At 54.0% G+C, this 12004-nt stretch overlaps 1 protein-coding gene across 2 annotated transcripts in view; it reads right to left on the minus strand.

The window, feature by feature from the left end:
• Positions 1 to 522: 522 nt before the first annotated feature.
• The window catches only part of MYOM3 (myomesin 3), a 44189-nt gene continuing 32707 nt past the window's right edge, over positions 523 to 12004 (minus strand). Inside the window, exons 24-35 of one of the 2 annotated variants that reach the window (XM_042951842.1) lie at positions 10116 to 10260; positions 9943 to 10002; positions 9463 to 9530; positions 8553 to 8663; positions 6732 to 6819; positions 6158 to 6196; positions 5803 to 5911; positions 4477 to 4640; positions 4208 to 4244; positions 3996 to 4018; positions 3211 to 3266; positions 523 to 1991 (exon numbers count right to left, since the gene is read on the minus strand). In XM_042951842.1, coding sequence (XP_042807776.1) covers positions 1698 to 1991; positions 3211 to 3266; positions 3996 to 4018; positions 4208 to 4244; positions 4477 to 4640; positions 5803 to 5911; positions 6158 to 6196; positions 6732 to 6819; positions 8553 to 8663; positions 9463 to 9530; positions 9943 to 10002; positions 10116 to 10260 — 1194 coding nt within the window. In that variant the 3' untranslated portion in view covers positions 523 to 1697. The remainder of the gene's footprint in view (positions 1992 to 3210; positions 3267 to 3995; positions 4019 to 4207; positions 4245 to 4476; positions 4641 to 5802; positions 5912 to 6157; positions 6197 to 6731; positions 6820 to 8552; positions 8664 to 9462; positions 9531 to 9942; positions 10003 to 10115; positions 10261 to 12004) is intronic. The other variant, XM_042951843.1, reaches the window with a different exon arrangement.

The following is a 12004-nucleotide window of genomic DNA, read 5'->3' on the forward strand; positions in this document are numbered from 1 at the left end:
GCTCTAAGCAGAAAGCGCATGGACACCGTGCTTTCTGATTTCTTTGACGCAGGTGACATTTTGCAGTGACACGTGAAAGAACCCAAGTCCCCTCTCCAAGTACAAGAGCGGGAGCAGGGGCTATAGCATACAGCCTTCTTTTCCACCAGTCACGGGGAAAGCAAAGCCAAAGGGAGTTAAGTTCTGGGAGGTAATACGACTCTCAGTGTCAGCCGTAAGGCCTTCAAAAATGATCTTTCGGCTTTCTCGTGTTACAGATGGGACGCAGAGAGAGGCCCCGAGGAAGGGAAAGAATCGCCCAAGGGCACACGGCGAGCCTGTGGTTTCAAGCCTGGGCGTGTTTGCCTCCAAGATCTGCACAATCCCGATACTCGTTCCCAGCCAGGGACAGTCGCGTTCCCCCCACACCCCGTTCCCCCCGGCTCCCCTTGCCGAACACCCGTGCTGACCCGCACCACGGAGCCTGGAACGCGAGCCTCTGGGGGGGTACAAGTTAAGCCACCCTGCGTGCATGTGTAGGTAGTGGATGGAGGGGTGATTCGTTTCATCCTGAACTTCCGAAGCCGTTTCAGAAATCGGAGGCGGGAGTTCTCTCCTGCTGTTGGGAGTGTTGATGATTTTATTTTCTCCTCTATCATTTTCAGGGTTTTTCCAAAACATTACAACAAGCATCTATCATTTTATAAACCCCACTCCCTCCAAATCTCATTTTTAAAAAAGAAGGAGATTGGAGCGCGGCGACACGACCGGCTCTGTGCTGAGGTCCAGCCGACAAGGCCAACCAGTATGGGCCGCGCCAGGCAGAGGCCCCAAGCTGGAGGAGGTCCCGAGGTTCTCCACCTCTCCAGCCTGGAGGCCAAGGCCACCGAGGCAGCGTCACCCTGAAATGTCCTCCTCTCAATACCATGGCCAAATTGGACTCACTTTCCAGCGTCCAACTCCAATTCCACTAGTCCTGTGAAGGTGTTTTAAAGCTCACCTTCCCCCACTGGGACGAACACCTATCTCCCTCCTCTGACCTCTGGGGGCACTTTCTTTGGATCTGTTTTGTCATCCTTCTCTGCCTTGTCCTGGAGTCTTTTATATCCAGGTCTGTCTCTCCTGCTGGGCTAAAGCCTCGAGGGCAGGGCCTGCATCTCAACGATCTTTGTGTTTCCAGGGACATTCTCAGCCTGGCACATAGGGACCTCAGAAGAGTGTCTGTTGAACTTCAGTGAATTGAAACTATAGACCCCTAAGGGGGGACGTGGCGACCTATGGGTTTATGGCAGGACTCATGAACCTCGGCACCACTGTCCTTTGGGGTCTGATAATTCTGTCGGGGGGGGGGGGTGCTGTGGTTTAGTAGCGTCCCTGGCCTCTACCTACCAGATGCCAACAGACGCCCCCGGTCGTGACAACCATAAAGCGTTTTCATAAACAATCCCTCGGAGGAGTTCCCATTTAGCAGATGAGATAGGCAAGGTGCACGGCGACTTTGGACTTGGAGTGGGGTCTTGTGTGTAATTCTCCACTCCAAGTCCAGTGCCCATCTCGTTACCCCGAGACCCCTGGGGACCCCAGCAAGGTCTTGGCCTCTGCGCTTTAGCGTACCCACTGCACTCTCACCCCCCGTCCTGGGTTCCACCCTGTCCCCTTCCCCCCTGCCCGGCCCAGGGGCCTGTGACCCACTGGTTGACCCTCCCGGGCCATGCACACTAGGCCTCAGGCTGTGTCTGAACACGCTCTCTCATTTTCTCTAGCACCTTGGCCTCCTCCCCATGTTTAAACACGCTGATGGTGACCTGGCCCGTCTCGGAGCCATACTTGTTCTTGACGAAGACGCCGTAGCGCCCACTGTCCTCACTGTTGACTCTTTCGATGGTGATGGTGACCTCCGACCCCTTCACCTCCATGTGGTAGCGGTCAAGGAAGGTGACAGGCTGGTCGTTCTTCAGCCAAGAGATTTCAGGGGTGGGGTCTCCCGAGATGACACAGGTCAGGCACAGGGTCTGGTGGAAAGCACAGGAAGGGAACACTCAGTCTGGCCTCCCCATACTAACACTTGGCGTTCATCTTCACTACCCACCCCCCCCCCCCCCACCGCCCGGAGAGCTCCCAGTACGTTTCTCTTGGTGATAAATGTATTACATGTGTTCTCTTGTGACCCACAAAAGGATAACAGTAAAATGGGAGAGGCAATGTATTTTAATTCCGCATCCTTCATCCCTCAAGTTTTCTACAGGCACATTTACTTGTTGGAATTTCAGACCATTGTTACCCTAGCAAATCTGCCCCAGATTGGCCTGAATTTTGCTTTATTGTTTTTTGTTGCATATCTGCCGTTAGGATTTTACCATGTAAAGAAGACTATACTGCTTTAATACAAAGATTTATGAATTGGCTTTGAAACTTCTTTTTGTTTTTAAATGTTGATTTATTTGTTTTGGGGGGGGAGAGGGAGGGGGAGAGGGAGAGAGAGAGAGAGAGAGAGAGGGAGAGAGAGAGAGAGAGAGAGAGGGAGAGAATGAATCAGCGTGGGGCTTGATGTCTCAACTTTGAGACCATGACCTGAGGCAGAATCGGGAATTGGACGCTCACTCAGCCAGGCGCCCCTGAAATTCCTTGAACAAGCTCTAACACAGAGCGCTACAGTTTAACAGTCAAACACTCAGTGGGGAGCTGGGCACATGCAGATTCTGAATCTCAGCTCTGCCCCTTAGGGCCTTGTAACCTTGGGAGAGTCCCTTAACCTCTCTGGGCTTCAGTTTCCTCAGCTACAAAGAGGGACTAGGAATAATCCCGTTTCATGTGGTTGCCTTGATGGTTAAACAGACTGAAGTACGTGCACATAACGGAATAGTGCCTGGCACAAAGTAAGCACCATGCAAACATTAACGATCATTTTCTAGAACACTAGACTTGGGTATTTTCGGGTCTAGAGGGGTTTTTAGGGATCACCAAGTAGAACTCCTACGGAAACGGAAGTTCACTGACAGAAGGCTGTGATGCCCAGGGCCACCCAGAGAGCTGGGGTGAGCACCCCCACGGGCCCGACACGAGGCTCAGTGTCTCTCCTTATACTACACGTGCCCAGTGACTGTGGTCACTCGGCCAGACTCGGGTGGATCCGGCTCCTTCGGCTCTTGAATCCACGGTGCTACCTTGTATCAAGATCTGTAACGGATATGAGAGGGGGCAGAGCGTGGGACTGCGGGGGTTGGTCAGTACCTTATCTTCCATGATGGTGGCTACATCGGGCAGGCCCCTCACCACCTTGGCACGATCTGGAAGGGAAAAGAGAGACCCTCGGTGATGAATGCTTTCCTGCCAGCTGCTTCCCGGGATCAGGTTCCACAGAGCGGGGGTTTTATTTTTAAGCAATGTTTCTTTTCTCTATTTTCATCATTTCGGGTAGAAATCTTTAAGTCCGTATTACGTGTTTCTTTGCCTTCACAAACAGAAGATAGGGACACGCTGTGCTTCTGTTATTGACTTGAAGTCACCATTATGACCGGTGGTGCCTGAAGGTGACAGTGAGGTGCCCCTCCCCCTCCAGAACTGGGGAGGAGGAACGGGCCGGGGTCACCTGATGAAGGTAACGTGTGTGGACTTGGTGGTGGCATCCTTGCTGCTCAGAGGCCAATTCACGTCCCTCTGGGGTTGGGGCTGTGTCCTGGGCTGCAGGAGGCCCCAGTGCCCCAACAGGCAGAACCAGCTTCGGCTTTAAGGCCGTCCCCTCCCCAGCCCTCACCCCTCACCCGGAAAGCCCGCCCAGCCTCCCTCCCGTCTATCCCTGCCTTTCAGGCCCCGGCTGCTGCACCTGCTCAGTCCATACCCACACATCAGGCGTCCGTGGACCCCTTATCCATCCATCTGTCGTCGTGTCCCTGCCGCCCACAGCCACACAGACCCCATGGGGAGCTGGGACCTCAGAGCCCTGCCAGGAGGCATGAACTCACGGGAAGCTGCCCCGAACTCAGACATGAAAATAACAGAAATACGACTGGACTTACTCTTCTCAATGATGGCCAAGGCTCTGAAAAACAGAAATGGGAAAAAGGCTTGAGTTCCATTTGATAAAGGACAGGCCTGCCCGGGGTGGGGGTGAGGGGGCGATGAGGGAAAGGCACAGCTGGCTGAGGCTCCCAGGAAGGGGTCCTGTACCCAGCTCGTGCCAGACCCCAAGGGGCCGATGGTTCACACAAGAAATGCAGGGGGCACTTACTTCAGCCGCTGGTGCTCAGCCAAGGCGTCGTCAAAAGCTGCCAGAAGGAAAGAGAGGGAGGTGGGGGTGGGGGGGAGCGTCAGAGCCTCAGTCCCTGTGACCTGCAGGTTACAGGGCTTAGCGCTGACTGTTCCTCCACCGTCTTCCCATCCCTGTGTTCTCTCGGGGCAGTGCCAGGATTGGGTGGCGAGATGGGAGTCCCCTGCCCCCAAAAGACCACAGGATTTTCTAAACAGGTTTCTCTGCAGACAGACGGATGGACAGCTCACCTTGTCCCGAGAGATCAGTTGAGAGCTGCCGGGTATCCTTCCCGGCGGCTATCTCCAGGGTGTATTTGCCCTTGTCTGAGTCCTTGGGGTCCAGGATGTGGAGCCAGATCTCATCCAGGGTGGTGCCAGCCCTCACCCGATCACCACTCTCCAGGCGTTTTTCTCTGGATATGAGGGCAAAGAAATGTTGAACACGGCTCAGCCCGTCAGTGTTGCCCTGCTCGTCAGTGTTGGCTGGCTAGGGGTCTACAGGCACCCCCCACCCCCGCAAACTCCTCTCCTGGGGTTTTGTTTCCAGATCTGTGGGCTGACCATCCATCCATCATTCATTCATTCATTCATTCATTCAGCAAATTCATGGCACATCAACCATGTTCCAGTGCTGAGTCTGTATTTGTGATGTGTCCTTCAGCCTGGGACCTTAAAGAAACGGGGCTCTGGGGTCAGTGATTCCCACGTCCTCCACCCCCGGGGATCACTTCCTCACCTCTTCATTTTCCTCAGCTTAAACCCTCCCAGTGTGTCTTCCCACCATCATCCTTCCCTAGCCCTTAAAAACCATATCGACTCCTTCCCTTCTTTACTTGTATTTCATTCCTGGAGATGCCCGGTCCATGTCCTCAGTGTTGTGTTGCAGAAGTGACACCTGTGGACCTGGTCACAGGGCTCAGAAACTCTGGCTAGGAAAGGAGCCCTTGGCTTTGACAAACTCGTTTGACAAACTTGACCAAGTCAGTCTAGCCTTCTCCATAGGATGAGTGCAGCAATGTCTGCTCCACAAGGCTGAGGCATGCAAATGGTAAGCAGCACCGGGAAAATAATGCTCTCAAACTGTCTGCAGTCCCTTAGCTCCCGGCTGAGTTTCTGTGGGTAACTTACCCATCCTGCCTCCCGGCCCTGGCACGCAGTCCGTTGTCAGCCCCACACATCCCTCTGCCTGCACCTCTCCCCTCAGCCTGGCTGCCTGAGTTTGCTAAGGCTGCAAAGACCCACAAAGGCGCCGTGACCCACCCAACCATCTGGTCCTCCCTCATTCTGCATCCTTCCAAGATGCTTCTCTAAGACAATGATGCTTCTGTGGCCATGGATGTGCTAGAAAAATTGGTTTACCACCAGGGTTCCTACCTTTCCTGGGGAACCTCCCTTCTGTACCTTTCATTGCTCTTCCCTATCCCTGATTCTCTGTGGACAGAGTGACTAGTAACAGACCCTGTCTCTGCCACCCCTGTGGGATTGGGCTCTGGGACAGATGCTGTCTGTCCTCCCCCACCCTCTACTCCCCCACCCCCAGAGCTGGGCTAGGGCTCCAGGGAAAGGCCAACTTACTTGTGGAACCAGGTGGTTTTCATGTACTGGATATTGTAGTACTTGACCTTGCTGAAGATCCGGATCCCCTCTTCGGTCCCCTGGATTTTCAGCGGGGTTGCAGAGAGGGCTGGGGAGGCAAAGGAGAAGGCCAAGGCCCTTTGGGCAGCACATCTGGGTGCCAGCCCGCTCCCCCCCTGCTCTACACGTGCGGCGGGGGAAATGCAGCATTGTGAGGAGGTACGAACTTCTACGTCGATCTTTGAGGTTGGAAACTAAACCCATGCCTGGCAGCCAAGGCTGGCTGGAGGTGCGTTGGAGGCTATTTGGCATCAGGACAGGGCTGAAAAAAGGGTGGGGGGGGGGGCTTGCTTACCACCAATCCTGCCCAGCTCAGTGTAGATGGCATCCAGGGCTGGAGGGAGACAGAGAGATGGTCAGCTGACATAGGGTCCTTCGAGGGATGTGCCAGGGGTAGGCATGTCCCCGGGAAAGCCTGGTGGACCTCATGAACAGCTCAGGGTACAGGGAGCTCCACAGGATGTCCCCTCACTGGCTTGGGTCTGGGGCACTCACTGATTGATGGGACAGGGGGGCACCACGGATGGAGGACAAATAGGGCAGCCTGACAATTTTCTTGGAGGCTGAGTCAACCAGCCTGATGGTTGACTGAGCCTAGGGCTCGGTAGGGGGTGGAGGGGTGAACTCCGGCTTCGGGTCTCGAAGCCTAGGCTCACGGCGGTATGCTGCAGAGAATCCGGATTTCGGTATCACAGACCAGGTCCCGGCCACCCGCCCGCTGTGCAGCCTTGGGCAGGTCCCTTAGCTTCTCTATTGCCCCAAGTGATATGGTGATCTCATAAATTTTACCCTACAGGTCGTATCACATCTTGTGGTTCTGTGTGATCCCTGGGTCCTCCTGGCCCATCTCTCACATCGCCAGCTCCTACCTTCACCTGTGAGGTCCAGTATGGTGTCATCCTCCCCTCGATTGTCAGAAACCGTTGCTCTATAAATTCCCTTGTCTTCTTTGGACAGCTGGAAAGAAGGATGAGAGCATGAGGGTATTGGCATACGTTCTGGAAGGAGTGCCAATCAGCCTGGGCTCCAGGCCTGCCCCTAACTCTCTGTGTGATCGCAGGCAAAAACTCTTCTTCTCTCTGGGCCTCAGTTTACCCATCTGGAATGGGTGATCTCTAAGGCTTCTTCTACCTCTGGAGCTCTTTGATTCCAAGTTCAGGGCTGGTCTGGGCCAGGGGGCAGGTAGCGGGAGGTGGGGGGGAACTGAGGGCAGAAGCAGACACCCCACCTTTAGATTCACAGGCAGCGGCACTGAGAAGGACATGAGGACCTCTCTTTGCAGGGTTACCTGAGCTGCCCTGCTCCCTGGAGGCCCCGGCTGGAGGGACCCCTCTGCACTTCTCCAGAAGGAAGCGTGCTATCTTTTGGCCAGGACAAGGGGCTCCTTTCTGGCGCGTGCTCGTCAACCCCAAATGAAGCCCGAACTGACACTCAGCAAAGCAAGAGCCTGGGTTGCGCTCCTGAAGCAAGGTCCAGCTGTCACAAGTGACCTCTCCTTGCACAGCATCTCCTTCGGGCCCTGGGAGAACTATCTGCTTCCCTGTCCCCCCTCAAAGGGTCTCTCCCACTCCGACCATCTCTCCATAGTGTGTTTTGAGGCAGAATCCAAGGCAGAGACAACCCTTGACCTGGGGATTGGAGAGCTGAACCCCAACAGACCTCTCCTGCTTGGCCCCCACCTCCCCCAGTGGAGGCTCCAAAGTCCCAGCCAAACCGGGGGCGGGGGGGGGGGGGGGTGGGGGTGATTGTGTCTTTGCACTTAACCCCTCGGAGCCTCCATTTACTCGCCTGTGAGATGGTGGCATAATCCTCGCCCTGGCCACGGGCTGTCGCTACAAAAGGCGGTAACTCTTTGGAAGCCAGAAAGCCAAAGATAATCCAAGCAATTATTACAACAAGCCTCACGAGCTACGAAGCGCCTACTTGCCCTGTGCCAGGAGCTTGCGCTGTGGCGACAAAGGCCGGTTGTGGCATCATCCCGGCCGGGATTTGGGGGAAGACCCTGAAGTCACTGTTCCCTTTCTGGTCAGCAAACTCACATTTGCTCCAGTCCTCCGTGGCACCCCGTGAGGCCGCAGAAACCAGCCGCAGGGCAGAGAAGCATCGAAGGTTTGAGCACAGGCCTTGTGTTTCCATCTCAACCAGGCCACCCACCCTCTGAAGGCCAAGTGGGCTGGAGAACTGAGCCTCAGGCCTGCTCTGCTCTGCCCAGACCCGCCTCACATAGCGATCGCCTTCCGGCCCTGAATCCTACACTCTTGGTCGGGGCAGGAACAAATCTTTGACTGAGCGTCCCTTCTGACCCATTCATGTTACAGACGAACGCTGAGCTCAGAGGACAATGACTAGCCCAAGGTCACACCGTTAGTGGCGGGGCCAGAAATGCAATCCAAACAAAAGGAAATATCTGTATTGCTGTTCCTGCCTTTACCTAAAATGTTTCTATTTTCCCCTCCATGGGCTTTTTTTTCCCTTGAGTTAATTTTGGTTCAAAAAATACTGCGTGAAATGTTATTTATCTTGATTACTGAGGTTTTAGTGCCCCCTTAAATTCTGTGCTCAAAGTGAGTGTCTCACTGGCCTCATCCTGGTCCCAGCCCCGCTCCTGATTCCGTGCCCAGTGCTCTTGACTCCGGTGCCCAGTGCTCCTGGTGCTGCCTGGAGGGTGTGAGACCTAGGGTTGCACTTACCTCCTCGATGCACAGGATTCCCACTCCAGTCTGTGGGTCGTACTGACCGTCCGGTGTCTCTTTCTTCTGGAAGAACCACTGGAAGCAGGTTTCCTTCTTGGTGTTGGTTGCCTGAGGGAGGTAGGGAATGAAGAGACTCTCTCAGGCTTTCTCTTTTTAAGTAAGAACTCAACTCATCAGATCTCTCTCTCTTTTTTTTCCTACAGACTTGCGTCTCCCTCACCCCCATACTCGCTCGTAGCTAATTCCTTCTTAGATCTCAACTATTCCTTCCTTCACACCGCATGTCCTCTGCTCGTTCCACATTCTGGATCTGATCTCTTCTCTACTCTATTTTTCCTTGTAAGCGTCTGTGCGTCTTACAGATCCTACCCTTCTCCAGGCATCTAAAGAGGCTGCAGGGTGCTGAGAAGGAGCACCACCCTTGGAGGCAGACTGCGTTAAAACCACGCTCCAGACTTCACCTCCTACCCCGTGGTCTTGAGCTGTTTCTCTACTTGTTCTCCGACCCACGCCTGTCTCACAGATGATTGTGAGGCAGATGGGTGCTGAGCACAGGGTCTGGCAAGGCTACTAACAAACATTAGGGAATCCCCCTCCATATATAGACCCCTCACTTGCTCCTGGCCCCCCTGGCCCCACAGAACCCCTTCCTGGAACAGCTGGGAGATCTAGCTGAAGGCTGATGGGACCCCCACTAATTTGGCTCCTTGGGCTCTTCCAGGGAGTAGCTCTGTTTTCTAGTTAAACTGGTCCTCCTGGGGCTACTTCTCCTTGGGATCAGCCAAGCACAGGAATTTGGGAAAGCGGGCAAGGACAGCCACCGGGCTGGGGGGGAGGAGCCACATGTTCCCCGCACTGGGGGGGGGGGGGGGGGGGGGCAGGGCTGGAGGCAGGGGCGGGGATTTGCCTTGCATGTCAGGAGCACTTGGCAGTCCTCCGTGACCTTCCACTGCAAGGGCTCCTCGAAATAGGGACCTGCGAGCACAAAACAAACACGCCCACCGTCAGAGCTCCAGGCTCCGCCAGGGCGCCACCTGGTGGTGAGATGGGGGGCAGCCCGCGGGGGAGGGGCAGCTAGAGATCACAGGTCCCTCAGATTCTGCCGCCACCAAGGCAAGGGACGGAGGTGAGGCAGGAGAGGTGCCTGGGGCGCCAAATTTAAGGAGGTGTCACTCTCAGGGTTGGGCTTGACCCTCAGGGGTGTTGCTCGGTGTCTTGTTCTTGCACCGGGACAGAGCTGCATTGAATTGCAGTGGCCCTCCCTCGGGGACCCAGTGGGGCTGAGGGACCTGTTAGCCCACCCGTCCCGCAGGTCCCTAGCAGGTCCCCAGCACTGTCCGCTGGCTTGGCGGCCACGGCCTCTGAACTTCACCCCAGCACTTCTTACCCTGTTTTCTCTTCCAGTCTCTCCTCTTAGCGTCCGCTTTCCGCAGAAGTTTGTCAAAATCTGTGAACACATCGGGACGAAGAGTTGTGAGCCGGGAAGAGCCTGGGGATGGACACAGGCCCCGGAGCTGAGAGCCCAGGTTGGGCGTGTGGGGCGGGCAGGGCGCGGCTGACCGTCATCCACCAGTGCCAGGGTGATCTGGTTTTTGGCTTTTCCATCCTGGAGCTGAGCAGTATAGGATCCTTTGTCATCCTCCGACAAGTTCTGGATGATCACTTCCACCAGGCCCTTCGCTCGGTCAAAATTGATTTTGCGGTTCTGGGGAGAATAAAGCCGGAGAATCTTTTTTGCCCTTTTCCTATCCCAGGGAATTTGTACTGTGGGACACAAATCAGGGCGTACCTGGACTTGAAGGGGTGGGGGGTGTGATATGTGCAGAGTTAGATGCCTTCAGAGACTGGGGAGGAGGCCCTGGGTAACTCTGCTTCTCCTATAGCCCTGGGCTGCGTCACACCGGCCCCCGGGAACACCCTGGGGCCCAGCGGGCACAGGAGAGTCTTGGGTACTTGAGTTAACTGCGATTAATAATAAGCCCAAACCCCCACTGTGCCACATTTTCTACAAATCCCCATGCAAGTTTAAAGGATAATATAAAAAATGCCTGTGTGCTTGCTACCCAGAATTAACACTCATTTACATTTTGTCACGTTCTAACAGTTTTTAAAAGTTTTATTTTCCACATTTAGGACTGTCTTCTCTCCGGACTTATTTGTATGTATGATTTGAGGGAGCCATCTAGTTTTATTTTTTTTTATAATTTTTTTTAATGTCTATTTATGTTTTTGAGAGAGAAAGAGACAGAGGGTGAGTAGGGGAGAGGCAGAGAGAGAGGGAGACACAGAATCTGAAGCAGGCTCCAGGCTCTGAGCTGTCAGCACAGAGCCAGATGCGGGGCTCAAACTCACGGAGTGTGAGATCATGGCCTGAGCGGAAGTCGGACGCTTAACCACTGAGCCGCCCAGGTGCTTCCCCCGCCCTTTCTTCTAAGTTTATTTTGAGAGACAGCAAGTGCAAGCAGGGGAGGGGCAGACAGAGAGAGAAGCAGAAGCAGGCCCTGCGCACTGTAAGTGTAGAGTCCCATGCGGGGCTCGATCTCACGAATAGTTTTATTTTTCTGCAGGGACAACCGATAGTCCCAATGCCATGCACTCAAGAGGGCAGACTTTTTCACACTTCCTCTACCATGTGCCAAGGTCGCTGTTAATCTTTGTGTAGAAGTTTCATGTCTATTTTCTCGTTTGCTTCTTCTGATCCCGGGACAACCAGCCCCGTTGTACCGATACAGAAACGGAGGCACAGAGAGGTGCACAGGCCTGCCCAAGGGCACACAGCCCACAGGTAGGAGTCCTGACATCCAGCCCTGAGCAGATTCTCCTCTGTCAGAACCAGTGCTCCTCTCTGTAACACATATTGTCTGATGCCCACTTTGCCATCTGAAAATGCAATTTGCAAACAACATGGCAGTATGATCGAATCTCTCCTGAGACTGAAATTGCCATGTTTGTAAAAACAGTTGAACGTGGGCAACTCATGCTTCAATCTAATACAATCTATCGACAGGCATGATTTTTTTTATACCACAACTGTAACGTGAAGAAGAAATAAAAATCATATGCATTTCAATAGTAGATGCTCAGCGATAATCTGTCTTGTTGCACTGATTTATGATGAACTGGTTTGAATTTAAGAGAAGTTCGGTAAAGCAAAAAGATCAAAAGCCATTTTGTACAAAAAAGAACAGGAAAATGAACGAAAGAGTGTAGGGTCAGGTGGCTAACGGAGTAACTTGTCTATTAGGTGTATGTTAAAACTGCACAAATACTTTGTATCACAAGGTGAGGGTCTAGGTTCAGAGAACTGTAAGCGTGAATGTAGGTTTTTAATCTTAAGAATGTCTAGTAAGACAGTCAAAAGTTGTGTGTGGCGGGGGGGGGGGGGGGGGGGGGGGGGGGGGGGGGATGGAGAGTCTTTATCCGTGGGAGTGTTTCTCGCACTGGCGGGC

This window comes from Panthera leo, chromosome C1 (genome assembly GCF_018350215.1).
Source record: "Panthera leo isolate Ple1 chromosome C1, P.leo_Ple1_pat1.1, whole genome shotgun sequence".
Lineage (NCBI taxonomy): Eukaryota > Metazoa > Chordata > Mammalia > Carnivora > Felidae > Panthera > Panthera leo.